We start from the raw sequence: 13,918 nt of genomic DNA on the forward strand, positions 1-13,918 counted from the left end.
TTTTTCAAGAGTTACTTTGGAGTGGCTTGTTCTGGGATCAAAATAGAAAAGTGGTGAGCAAGGTTGCTTTGTTTTTGGACTGAAAGTTAGATTTGAGTTTGTTCTTAAATCATACCCAAATTTAGGTTCTTCTACTTCTTCCTTTCTGTTATAATTCCTCGCGGTGATAATTTTGCCTTTCTCCTAGGCTTCTTGTTGTTTTTTAGAATAATTCTGCATGGGGTGAATGCCAGTTATCTCTAAATCTGCATTATTTATTTAGCATTGCTCATATCTGGTATTTGAGATGTCTCAAAATAACTTAAATTGCAGTGATTATCAGTGTATATATACTAACATGCAGCTTTGAAAAACAAGGAGATAAACAAGCAAAGGAAAAACTAAGAAGCGTTGCAGTTCCTGTGTGTAAATGCAAGGTATCCAGAGTTATTTAGAGCAAATAATGATAATGCAAGAGTAAAAGGTGCTCTTTACTGGAAATCTGATTTGCAAAGAAAATCACCAGCAGATTTCACTACCGATAGGTTATGAATTTGCAATAGCCTACCTGCAGAGATGTGCTGAACACCACACAGTAGTAGCAATTGCCCAAACTCCATACATGGAGCGTTGAGTAAAGTGGATCCGTTATCACTCAGACTGATAAATGAACGGGTACTCCAGTTCAGAGTGTAGCAAGTTAAGATGTGGTGGTCTTCCTATATATATATTTTTTTCCTTATGTTTCTGTTAGTTGGTATCAGTAGAAATGCTTGCTGCTTTTTCATGATGAGAGTTGAATATCTGTAGTCAAGAGAATGCGTTTAACTTGGCTGTCTCACACTAAGGTTTACCTTATTTCCTGCAAGATCTATTTTCTTGCATAATTAGGATGTGGGTCAGTTCTACCTGCTTGGTTTTTTTTGGTTTTTTTTTTTTTTTTTTTTTTTTTTTGTTTAACCTACTTTTACCTTCCCGTAAGAAGTTATTACTGGTACTGCCTTATTTTACCAGCATACATTGCACAAGATAAACCAAAATTGAAAATATGATTGAAAGACATTGTAAAAGTATAAAATAGCAGTATCTCAAAATGTATAGTCAGCTTAGATAAACTATAAGACAATATAAACTAATCTAAAATGTAATTTTAGACTATTTGAAATATATTACCATATTATGTTTGATAGCAAAGAATATTTATTGGCTTTATTCTAAACATTCAGACTGAATAGAGCATGGATTAGTGCTCATAAGCGTATCACTATCCAATGGTCTTTTCTGTTCTTTTGCTCACATGGTTAACAGCATGTTAGGAATGCACTATAGTAAAATGTGTCTCTAGCTCAGTATGAACTATTGACATTTGCAGGCAAAGTCAAGTATCAGATGTTTCATAAAACCAACAGAAAGTCTTGAGAGGTCTCTTGAAATTAACAAACAGAAGGGGAAGAAGAGATTGCAGAAAAGACCCAACTATAAAAATGTTGGTGAAGAAGATGAAGAGGAGAGAGGATCTGAGGATTCTCAAGATGACCTAGATAAAACTAAAGGTACAGAAGGGAGTTCAAAGGGCATCAGAACAAGCAGTGAAAATGAAGGTGAGTATATCAGTAAATAAAAATGATGCCCACAATTTGGATACTGTTACTCTTACGTGGTCCTGGTTTTGATCTGTTAAATGGCTTTTTTTTATTGTTATACTGGATAAACATAGGAATAATTAATTTATTTTCTATTTGGAATTGGTGGTTTTCTGGATTTTTTAAATTATTCTGTCAGATATAGTCTTTTAATCTAATTTAAAATACGAAAGGATTTTCATTTCTTCTGATTCAGTACTTAGTTTAAAAAGAAAGAACACTGCCTCGCAGATAGTTGCACGTGATTATTGAGCATTTTCTAAGTACACTTAATGACTTTTTTTTCCATAAGGCAAAGATGTAGCAACTTAACCTTTGTAAGATGTTCAGGAGTATTTTATGCATGTTTGAATGAATAAATACCCTCTTCTGTCACATTTTGTGACTTCTGACTTGTTGAATCTTATGGTTCAACATTAAAGAAAACATCTTCAAGCTTTTTAGATTTTAGTCACACATTTGCTAACTACAAGAAGCATTGGTTTTGTATGAGTATATGTATATTTCCTTATATAGCAATTAAATTCCTTAAAGAAATCTTTAAGTGAGCTTTTCTTCTTGTATTGGGAAGAAAATCCCAATCTAGGTATTCCTTAATCTTTTTAAGGTTGTAGTGTATACTTATGTGTAGTTGCATTAGTTACTTTTATTGAAAAATGTAAAAGAGCTTGCAATAACCATTTGTTAAAAATACATAACTTTTTGTTTTTTTAGAAATAGAGATGGTAATCATGGAGAGATGTAAACTGTCAGAATTATCTATCTCTACTGTGACAGAACAGAATACAACAGATGAAGAAAAGAGTGCAGCTGCCTCTGGAAGTGAGATAACAAACTGGAATAGGTAAGAAGGAGCTTTGTTTTTCTCAATGGCTTTCTTGCTCTCTCACTTCTATCATCCCTCTGAAGAGATGTCTGAAACTTGCTTTTAATTAAAATTACAGGGATTCTTGTGACTCAAAAGTATATGAGGCAATAGGAATATAGGATATGGCCTCTCCACTGAGCAGCTGAGATATGGTCCAGTTTCTTTGTTAACTTTTTTCCTTCCTTTTAGAGCATTTATAGTACCTTAGGTAGATAATGTTAAATGCAGTAACAGAATATTAAATGTGTTCATGAAAGATGAATTTTCATTCCAAAATTTTCAAAATCTCTGAATTCAGCTAGAAAAACATATATTTTTAGTGACTTTTATTTGCATATCTGTCGATTTTTATACACTCTTATATACAAAAAGATAAAATAAGAATGCCTTGGTTTAGGGCTGAATTTTGTAAAATTTCAGTAGTAAGTATTTATGAATAAGCCCTACTAATCTATATAATATTTCTGAGATGCCCTAGTATATCTTAGGGTTGTTGAACACTTATCTTGGTGATTAATTTTAAATGAGAAATTATTCTCTAAATGAAACTGTTTCAGAGTAAGTAATGATAATGTTCATCTTCAGATCTGTTAACTTGTATGCTGATGTTCTCAAAACAAAGCAGTTTTCAGCTGTTTCTGGGAGCAGAAATTCTCCTGATTTCAGAATAGAAACTCTGATAATGCAGTGTAGTCCATTTTAATTTTTTTACTCATAAAATTTTTTAAATTAAGCAGTAGCATCTTATGTATTAAATGCCAATGAGATACTTTTTGTAATAATATACATCCATTCTACCTTGTCCCTTCTGTTGCTGCTCTCTTTCAGCTGAGATTGATTTGGTCTATGCTGTATTTAGCTATGTAGAGACCTCTTAATGAAAGGGGGGATTCATAGGAGTTATTTGGGCTACAGGTTATTCAGGTAGAGACTTCAGTAAAGACAAATGCTGTGAAAAAGCATCTGCAATGAAAGTTATTCATCTCACTGCTATGATATTTCTTCGGATTTCATAAAATTTTGTAATTCAAAAAAAAAACTCGTTGAGAAAAACAATGACAAATGCATTAAAGAGGATAGAAATGTTTTAATAGCATGTAAAATTGGTGTTGATGGAAGGGTTACTGATATTTCTGCAACTATGACTTCCTAAACCACTGGTTTTCTTAAAAATTAAGACAAAACATGACTTTGACCTCTCAGTCTATTTTGAGGGTAATTACCCTCAGTGGTTGGTCTGGCAGCAAACATAGTTGTCTAGTATTTAAGTAACTCAGTAGTTAAACAGTATTTAAAGGATTCTTGAGCCTGGATATCTCAGTTCTTCTGCTTATGACCTTTAGCCTGAACTCTCTAGGCTATGTGTAAAATGCTGTGTTTCAGGATGTTGAGGCCTCTATAGTTTGTGAGATGCTTAGAGAGTGCTTTGAAAACTGAAGGCACTCTTATTATTTGGATTCAGTACTGCTAGTATTTTGTGTTGCTTTTGGTCAAATAGTTATCTTCTTTCTTCATGTCTTTTACACTAGGAATGTCATATGGGTAGTTTGGCTTAGCTAAGTACAGCAAGGTTGAACTTGGACAAAGAGAAATAGTAGATCAATGATAGTTGACTATATCGGAGAGAATGCTTGTGATCTGACAACAAAAATGCCTTTGTGGCTGCAGTGTCATCAACTGACCAGAGCAATAACATGTTCTACTATTCTTGTGATAGCTTTCTTCTAGTGGAAGAGAGTATGTTGTAGAAATGTGTATGGAGCTGAAAAAAAGTGTCAAATACATTGCTATGGCTTCTGTTGAGTGGTTTACATAAATAGTGAACCATGAGGGTGCCACAGATCTGAAACACCTGTATAAGCATGTTGGACTCTATTTTGATAGCCCTTCTGACCTTTAGTTAATTGCAGCAATGAGTTTGTAGTAGATGCTTCTTAACTGCTGTGCCTGAAGGTGGGAAAATTTCTTTTTCCCACTTTGAATGTTATTACCTTAAAATATTTCAGATTACTAATGTATTGCTACATCAAGTATCAGAAAGATGTCTTGTAGCATAAGGATTTTTAAAATCTTAAAAAAATCTTTAAAATTCAGTGAAGGAATTATTATGTCTTTTTTAAATCAAAGTTCTAAACACAGCTCTTTTGGTGATCATGTCACTTTGCTTATCTTGTGTGTCCTGGCCACTTACCCTGTAAAAAAAATAGATCAAAGGATTTAATTTCTGTTTGTACTCTGAGCTGACTGGATGCAAGCCAGCTCAAGACAAGAAGCCAAATTGCCTTGCCACCAGGCTTGGGCAAATACCAACTGAACAACAGCCATGTCTGGTCTATCTAAACTGCTTCTGGATTAAGTGACTTTCTGATCGCTGATGTTGTTGCCAGGCTGCTCTCCATCATCTTTGAAAGGTCCTGGAGAGCTGGAGAGGTGTCTGAGGACTGGAAGAAAGCCAGTGTGACCCCAGTCTTCAAAAAGGGCAAGAAGGAGGACCCAGGCAACTATAGGCCGGTCAGCCTCACCTCCATCCCTGGAAAGGTGATGGAACAGCTCATCCTGGATGTCATCTCCAGGCACATGGAGCAAAAGAAGGTGATCAGGAGTAGCCAGTGTGGATTCACCAAGGGGAAATCCTGCTTAACCAATCTGATAGCCTTCTATGATGGAATGGCTGGCTGGGCAGATGAGGGGAGAGCAGTGGACATTGTGTCCCTTGACTTCAGCAAGGCTTTTGACACTGTCTCCCATAACACCCTCCTAGAGAAGCTCTGGAAGTGTGGGTTAGACGAGTGCACAGTGAGGTGGATTGAGAACTGGCTGAAGGGCAGAGCTCAGAGGGTCGTCATCAGTAGCGCGGAGTCTAGTTGGAGGCCTGTGGCTAGTGGCGTCCCCCAGGGCTCAGTACTGGGTCCCATCCTGTTCAACTTTTTCATCAGTGACCTGGATGAGGGGATGGAGTGCCTCCTCAGCAAGTTTGCTGATGATACCAAGCTGGGAGGAGTGACTGACACACCTGAGGGCTGTGCTGCCATTCAGAGAGACCTGGACAGGCTGGAGAGCTGGGCAGAGAGAAACCTCCTGAGGTTCAACAAGGGCAAATGCAGGGTCCTGCACCTAGGGAGGAATAACTCCAGGCACCAGTACAGGCTGGGGGCCGACCTTCAAGAAAGCAGCTCTGCAGAGGAGGACCTGGGAGTGCTGGTGGATGACAAGTTGACCATGAGCCAGCAATGTGCTCTTGTGGCCCAAAAGGCCAATGATCTCCTGGGGTGTATTGGGAAGAGTGTTGCCAGCAGGTTGAGGGAGGTGATCCTGCCCTTCTACTCAGCCCTGGTGAGGCCTCATCTGGAGTACTGTGTCCAGTTCTGGGCTCCCCAGTCCAAGAGAGACATGGAGCTACTGGAGAGAGTCCAGCATAGGGCTGCAAGGATGATCAGAGGACTGGAGCACCTGCCCTGTGAGGAACGGCTGTGAAAGCTGGGCCTCTTCAGCCTGGGGAAGAGAAAGCTGAGGGGGGATCTGATCAGTGTGTACAAGTACCTGAAGGGAGGGTGTCAAGGGGGTGGAGACAAACTCTTTTCAGTTGTCCCATGTGACAGGACAAGAGGCAATGGGCACAAATTGAGGCACAGGAAGTTTTGCCTGAACGCGAGGGGGAATTTCTTCACTGTGAGAGTGACGGAGCACTGGAACAGGTCACCCAGAGAGGTTGTGCAGTCTCCTTCTCTGGAGATCTTCAAGGCCCTCCTGGATGCAACCCTGTCTAACATGCTCTAGGTGACTCTGCTTGAGCAGGGAGGTTGGACTAGATGATCTCCAGAGGTCCCTTCCAACCTTACCTATTCTATGATTTTGTGATCTATTCAGGGTGTAGGTGAAATGAACTCAAGAATGTTTATAGCTTCCTGTATTCATGTCATAGATCACATAGGCTTAAAACCAGGACAAAAAACTCTTTTTGCAGTCCACAACTTTCATTTTTCCTTTCCAGTTTTCCTTCTTTGTCTGTCTTTTCTATAACTGGCTGACTTTAAAATTTTCTACAGCTTTTGTTTGTATAATGTAGTGTTCTCCAAACTTTTAGTGAAAATGACTTTCTTAACACGTCAGGTCTGGTGCAACATGAGTTTTAAGGTAGCAATTTTCTGTGTCATAGTGATAGCAGATCTGGATTACCTATGTATACCATTACAACAAGCTGTAGAACTCTTCTGCCTACATAATATATCTGCTGGAAACAAACCTTATAGAAGTATGAACAGTTACGATTTGGGAAAGTATTATGTAACACAGCCTGTTAAAATGTCAGAAAATAGAATATAAATTATGGTTATAACCTGCTCTCAAATTGATTATTTTTACTTAATACCTGAAAATGTGCATAATTATGTTTGTTTCTTTCATTAGCTGCATGTAGAATAGGAGAACTAGTTATTCATTTCTCAAACATAGTCTTTTTGTTCTCCAGTATCTCAAAGTTACCCCTTTCCACAGGCCTTTTCTTGATATGGTCTATAATGCACTGGACTGTGCTGAAGATGATTACTATGCTCTCTTTGTGCTCTGTCTTCTTTATGCCATGTCGCATAATAAAGGTAAGAAATTTCTCTCTTCCCAGAGAAAACTGAGTCACAGTGATTCTTATAAACAGTCAGATGCTGCCTCTTTAATCTGTTATGTTTATACATGCTATACAGTGAGAAATTCTTACACAATAAGAGAGGAAATTAAATGTACTGAAAGTAAAAATAAATAATTGCTAAGGATCTCCTTTTAACAGCTGTTGCAGAAAGCTTTGTGAATATCAAATTATTTTTCTTCTTTGGTTTCTTAGATGTGGAATAAGATTATTGTGTTTCATTTTTAGTCTCTCAATTTTGATTGAAGGCCACTCTATTCGATCTGAATATATATGTAAGGGATGAGATTTCTTCTTCCTTCTCCCCACCCTCTTCCCCCAGGCGATTCTTACTTTTGTTATTCTTCCCCACTTTGCATGTACTATGATGGCTCCATGTAATCTAAATATAAGATATTGCAAGACTTGTCCCCATGTGTTAGTATTAGATCTTTGTATACTTTAAACATGTGCGTGATGCACAAAGCTGGAGACTCAGATCTTAGTATGAAAGTCAGCTATTGCGTGTTTGCATTCAGCTTTGCCAGATCTTCAGCTATTTTTCTACCATGCAGTTCCTCAATAGCCTCCTTATCTGTTGTGTCATAATTGATTGAAAGCTTGTTTAAGTTATCAAATTATTTTGTGCCCCAGAACACTGACATCCTCCCAGATCTCCCAAGGAGCCTGGACTGTTTTACAAACTAGTAAAACTGTTAAAAGTGTAGTTCATTATAATTCATGCAGTTTGAGAATATGCAATGTCTTCTAAGGGGTGATTGCGGTTGGATTTTCATTTTTTAACTTTTTAGCTTTCTTGTGTGGATTTCAAGTAGATTCTTTATGTGAGCATCTCATTCATGTGAATAATCACTTATTTTGGGACTTGAGCTGAACCTAAATTATTTTCTGTTTATAATAATTTCTATAGAGCTTTATACTGAAAATATAAATTCATCAACTGCTTCAGTGAATTGAGCAGAAGGGCAAATGGTGTGATAACATGCCCACAGGTAAGAATGTTATTCTAGCTTAGCTTCAGGGTGCCTCAAAAAGGCAAGCAGAATGGTGGTGAGAATCTTGAGGAAGAAGACTCATGAGATAAATTTTTGGTTTGCGAGATCTTAAGTTTTACAAGAAAACTTAATATTTATGAACTTGTGAGAAAAAAAGTGAATCTGAACTGTTAGTAGCACTTTCCTTTATGGATAGGAGAATTACTAAACTAATTGAGAAAATTTGTGACATTTTTTTCTTTGAATAGTCTTCCTTATTTAATGTCTATCTCTGTATTGCAGCAATAGTTCTGGAGTGGGTGTGATGAGACTGTCATATAACATTGAATGAGCATTGAAATATAACACATGAACAAGTGGGAGACTGGTAGCTGTAGTAGCTCAGGACCTGTGAAAGGAGGTTAAAATGATGTTTTGGATTTCTGTGTGTGTTAATGTCAGTTTGTGGGTTGCTGGCTTGAAGTTGCAAAATATTTGCCCTGTACATTTGCAGCTCACTTTCAAGATTTAACTTCTGCTGTGATTGGGAAATAAGTCATTGCAAATTCTTTGTTTATATGAGATCAGATACTCATTTGCCAGTGAGCTTTGGGAAACTTCTTTCAGGAAGGGCAAGTGAGCTGGCTATCTCTTTCAGTGTTGGGTGAGCTGCAGTAAGTTGAATATCCAACTCCAAATCCTCATCCTGCTGTTCAGTTACATAGACGTATTAAGTGCCCCAGCCCAATCAACTGGAGAGAATAGAAAATACATTAGAATGCTGTTGAGCAGCATCTTACTTGGAAGCACAGTGGAAACGTTGTGTTCAACTATTATGCATGTGCAGTCTGTATTCTGTAAGCTAGCTGCTGTTCACTTCAGAGCATCTGCAAGTGTGTTTGCAGAGACTGCTTTCAGCCTTAGGGGCCATACAGTCAACCCCTCTGTGTCCTGGAGAGGAAAGGTTTTGTAGTCTGCTGATTTCTCGTGCTTCTATTTGACTTGCATGAGCTAAATGGTCCTCATAAATTTAGGAATTTCTGTAGAGGAGTTCCTCTCTACACTGAGTTTGGTAACAGGGTTGTCATGGACCTTTGTCATAGCGTGCCTCAGGATTAGGTTGGTCCCCATTTATATCTTCATTCAGTAGAATGCAAGTGACCTGTCTGTACAGCCTTTCTCAAGGTAAGGGCCAGTGACCCCTTTTCTTATAAAGAGGCATTAAATCCTATGGTAGTTGACAATGTCCTATTGGTAATCTATTTAAGAAAATGTAGAGGTGTTGAGTAGTTTCCCATGTTTCTGAAAGCAGCAAATCTCTGGGAGATTATTCCTGTTTGTCTAGGATCTGATTGATCTTTTTGCAGTCCATCTGGCAGAGATGGTAAACATATTACTGAGCACTTGAGTCAGTTCAAACACATATAACGAATTAGGAACACAGGATGGTTTCTTATAATTGAACATAAAACAAGTCTGTTCTTTCTACAACCCAGGAAAATGAGTTGTAGATTTTCTGTTTCAACATACTCATATTTCAGATGTGCTTCTGATTCTCTGGCTGGACAATTTGAATTTCAACTTTACTTTTCCCTTCATCCTTCTCATTCTGGCAGTGAAAAGAGTAGTACAACAGGGCACATTATGAACAGTAGCCTAAGAATTTTGGTGTTAAGCCTAGCTTCTAAAAGCACAGGCTTCTTAAATTCTGCAACTAAACTCAGACCTCTAGTGATTGGGGGATCTTTCCATTTGTACCTTCAGTGTGCATTTTGCATTCTGTTCTTGAATGGATTTAAAGAAAATGTGCATATTCTTTACCAGCAGGAAATATCCATGTAAATAGGAGAAAAGAATCCCAAGAGGTATGTGAATGTAGCTAAAAAGATTATTTGCAAAGTGTGCTCTAGATGTATTTAATCCCCAAAGGAGTCCTCCAGATACAATCCTAGAGCACTGTGCTGCACTATATTATATCTTAAGAATGCAGGAGTCTTGTGTAAAATTCTTGGCAGGCAGACAACTGAATGAAAGATGCTGAATACTAATTCTTCTGTGGTGATTTCAATTGGGCCAGTTTTTTGGGCACCTGCTCAGTCCTGCCTCCTTCCCCTGCTCTCTTTTCTTAGTCTGCTTAACGGCTTTCCAGTGGTTAATGGCCATGTCTCTCTCAAACTTAATCCGCATACAGATACTCCTTAAGATATGTTACTCAATCAGTTTTTTCCAACAGGAGAATTGTAACTCTTTAAACTCTTTAGTTTGTTGCGAACACTAGTGTTCCACTAATTGCCTTAAATGGTGGGTGTGGTTTTTTTTTTTTGTTGTTGTTTTTTGAGTCTTGGTATGACAGAGAAAATATGCAAAGCTTGTCATTAATCTTTTAAGGTAGACTGTATTGTGTTCTGCCCTCCCTGTGCACTTCCCCCTGTCCACCCCCAAATAGCTGTTTTATTTCTTCATTACCTGTATATATTACAAATACTATTGATACATGGAGTTAACTACAAGTTCAGGGTTGAAAAAAATTAATTGGGGTACACTCTTCCGTTTTAAACAGCTCATGTTCTGTTTTAAATGGATGTTAACTACCGTTCCTTAGAACAAGGACACTGACATCCTCGGCAATCCATAACTTTTTTACTTTAAGAGGTATTACAGTAAGCAGTCTATTCTGGGAACCAACCCATTCTCAGAAATAACTTTACTACTTTACAGGAATAGGTTGAGAAAAGGCAGTTTTAGTTTCATAATACTGCAAGTCAGTGAGAACTTGTGATTTGGGATTTTGGGATGTTCCCTGAATAAAAGGCTTCTATTTCCAGAGTAAAATTCCTGTTTCTAAATTATATATGAACTAACCACTTACTACCAAAGAAGAATATAAAATTAGACTTTTATCTTTTCCTCTTTTAGCCTTTACGTTTTTCAGATGTGAGTTTGATTTGATTTAGATGCAAACAGTCTGAGAATTCTGGATGCAGCAAAATGATTTGGTTGTCACTAGCCATTTTGTTGGGACTTGAGTGTTTTCGCCTAGTAGAGTGATTTTAAATCTGGCATTTGCCAGTGTTGTACATGATTGTTTAGTCTCCTAGTTGTTTGTCATTTTCCTTGTGATTGAGACAAACACAGAACTGGCTTGAATAGTTTTGTAGTGTTAATTATACTCTTACAAAAAAAAATGTTGCACTCTATAGAGTATTTACTCTGAGACACACTCTTGTTTGCTTGTTTATTTCCCTTCCTTCATCTCCCTACAAAAGGAATTGACCCAATCAAGCTGGACAGAATTCAACTTCCAGCTCAACATGGCGAAGAGAGAAATTCATATAATCATGTACTTGCAGAGGGGCTCATCAGGATAATGAATTATGCTGCACAACCAGGTATCATGTGTCTAGTATTCATCTTGCCAAGCTGAAATTTTTGAAGATACTTAAATAAAATGCTAGGTAGCCTTTTGTCTATTGGAGGAAGTATCTGTTTAGCATGTTCTTTGTTGACAATACATAGATGTATTGCAGGAACTCTGCATTTCTTCTGAATAGCTGTTTTTATGCTCAGGTTTATGCAGAGGTCTTTTGTCTTAATTCCTCTCTGTTTTGTTGAATAAGCAAAATATCTAGCAAGAAATGATGAAAGATATGTAGTGACTTTGAATATAGAGCATCACCCTGAAAACGTGATTTGGGTGCCTTTGCAACACTAGTTCCAGTGAAGCAGTAGTCTTCAAATGAACAACCTGCCCCCCAAAAATGAAAAACATAGGCAATAAATTGTTGGTACCCTTTCTTTCTGAAGGTTATAGCAAACTTTTCTATGATGTCTTTTTAATCACTGACTGTATATTCAACTCTGAAATGTTTTGCAGAAAGCATTTTTCCTTGACTTCAGGTTTTTGTGAAATGATGTTTTCAGGGATCAATGAGAGAGTCCATGGAGGCATTTTTGATTATGACATGTTGAGACTCTAAATCTTTTCTAATGATGTTGATCCTTCTTCTTGAATGGTTCTGTTTTAAAGTATCTTACCAATTACTGTATATGTTTTTTTTTTTTTTTTTTTTTTTTTTTTTTATGGCCATCAGTAGTGTTTATCTGCATCAGCACCCTTCTTTGTCAGGGTGCTCTTGACAGAGGAGGAAAGTTTGTAAAAGTTGCAGAGAAGAGTGGAAACCTGTAAAAAACAGTACTGAGAAGAGTGATATTTACACTGCTCCTGTGTTGAATATTGAAATTATCTTTTCATAGATGGAAAAATCCGTTTGGCAACATTAGAACTTGGCTGTCTGTTGCTTAAGCAACTTGTATTTTCTAAAAATGGCAGTATCATAAAAGATGTTCACCTTGCTTGCCTTGAGGTAATTATTTCTTTCAAATTACTAATCCAGCATTACTTGTCTTAGTCTTGTTGTATAGTTTAATGATTTTTTTTCATATTTGATTACAAAAAGCGTAACGTGACATTTGAGACTAGAACACCTTTCAATAGGTGGTGCTGTGCAGAGAAATTAAAGAATTGATACCCAATATTTCATTTTCTGTTTCCTTGCTATTTAAACTCTTAACTTTTCAGGTATAATTGTTTTTCTCTAAAATTTTTGTTAGCCATCTCAACAATGTAATGAAGAGTGGTTTTGAAACAATCTCAGATAAGCTGTGTTTCTGTAAGTGCAAGAACTGTGCTCTGTTGAGATCTAGGCTGAAGGCTATGAGTATGGGGACAGTTTGCTCTGAAAGTGTTGGTTTGGCATAGTGTTTTGTTGCTGGGGGGGGGGGGAGGTTGTTTTGTTTTTTAAAGGAACTTTGAGTAAGTGGAGTACTTATTACCTGAAACACAATTAAGTTTATATTCTTTTTCTAGGGTGCAAGGGAAGAAAGTGTTCATCTTCTGCGACGTTTTTACAAGGTATGTACACTGGAAGAAAAAATCATTTAGATAATGTGGAATTAGACAAGTCTGTAACCCAGTCTCTGCTTAGTGCACCTCGTGGCCTTTTTGTGGGGGAAGAACATACTCAGTTTGAGGGTTATTCCCATTTTCTGCCTCTTCCTTAACAAAAGGACTGTTAGAAATCTTACAGGCTTTGTGTTAGAAGTCAAATGAGCAGTCATGTGCTTTTTTTGTGACTGCTGTATAGTTCATGGAACAGAACCAAACAAACCTCAGAATGACGTTTCTGGGATTTTATCATTAAGACTAATATGAAAGATGTTCATTTCTTGATACTGCTTTATGGTTGTATCTTATCTCAAATATTTTACTTAATCTTTTTTTTTTTTTTCTTTTACACTTATGAGACATCTGCAGCTTTTCGCTTCTTTCATATTGTAAACAATTTGAGACAAGTAAGATGTTTAGCCCTAGGTATTAACTCCTATATAAGGAGTAGTAAATCCATGGCAGTTTTCAAATGTCTAATATGTTACCATATTTCTGTTAGAATTCTCCTGAAGAATATTTACCAAAGGATGTGGTACAGGGTTTATTTTTAATTTGTAGCTTACAAGAAATAAGTAATTAAAAGACAAGAGAACAGATGATTCCTTAGCCATAAGGATTCATATGTCTATATGCCCTTTTTTGAAAGGGAGAAGAAATTTTTCTGGATATGTTTGAAGATGAATACAGGAGTATGACAGTAAGTAATAAATAATGTGGTATGTGTTTCAGAGTTTGCTTATAATATCTGGATGTTGCAAAGTGGACAGGAACTGTTGACTATCTGAAAATACCCACATGTCTGCATTCGCCTGTTGCTCTGTGCAACACAGAATGTTGTACAACAAAGGGAGGGGATTTTAAATGTTT

At 37.1% G+C, this 13,918-nt stretch overlaps 1 protein-coding gene across 4 annotated transcripts in view; it reads left to right on the forward strand.

The window, feature by feature from the left end:
* The window catches only part of CLEC16A (C-type lectin domain containing 16A), an 81,644-nt gene that overhangs the window by 19,672 nt on the left and 48,054 nt on the right, over positions 1–13,918 (forward strand). For all 4 annotated transcript variants that reach the window (XM_062588169.1, XM_062588165.1, XM_062588168.1 and 1 more), the window contains exons 10-16: positions 1,352–1,580; positions 2,337–2,466; positions 6,985–7,085; positions 11,370–11,492; positions 12,358–12,467; positions 12,971–13,015; positions 13,698–13,748. In XM_062588169.1, the coding sequence (XP_062444153.1) occupies positions 1,352–1,580; positions 2,337–2,466; positions 6,985–7,085; positions 11,370–11,492; positions 12,358–12,467; positions 12,971–13,015; positions 13,698–13,748 (789 nt within the window). The remainder of the gene's footprint in view (positions 1–1,351; positions 1,581–2,336; positions 2,467–6,984; positions 7,086–11,369; positions 11,493–12,357; positions 12,468–12,970; positions 13,016–13,697; positions 13,749–13,918) is intronic.

Source organism: Rhea pennata, chromosome 15, assembly GCF_028389875.1.
Source record: "Rhea pennata isolate bPtePen1 chromosome 15, bPtePen1.pri, whole genome shotgun sequence".
Classification (NCBI taxonomy): Eukaryota; Metazoa; Chordata; class Aves; order Rheiformes; family Rheidae; genus Rhea; species Rhea pennata.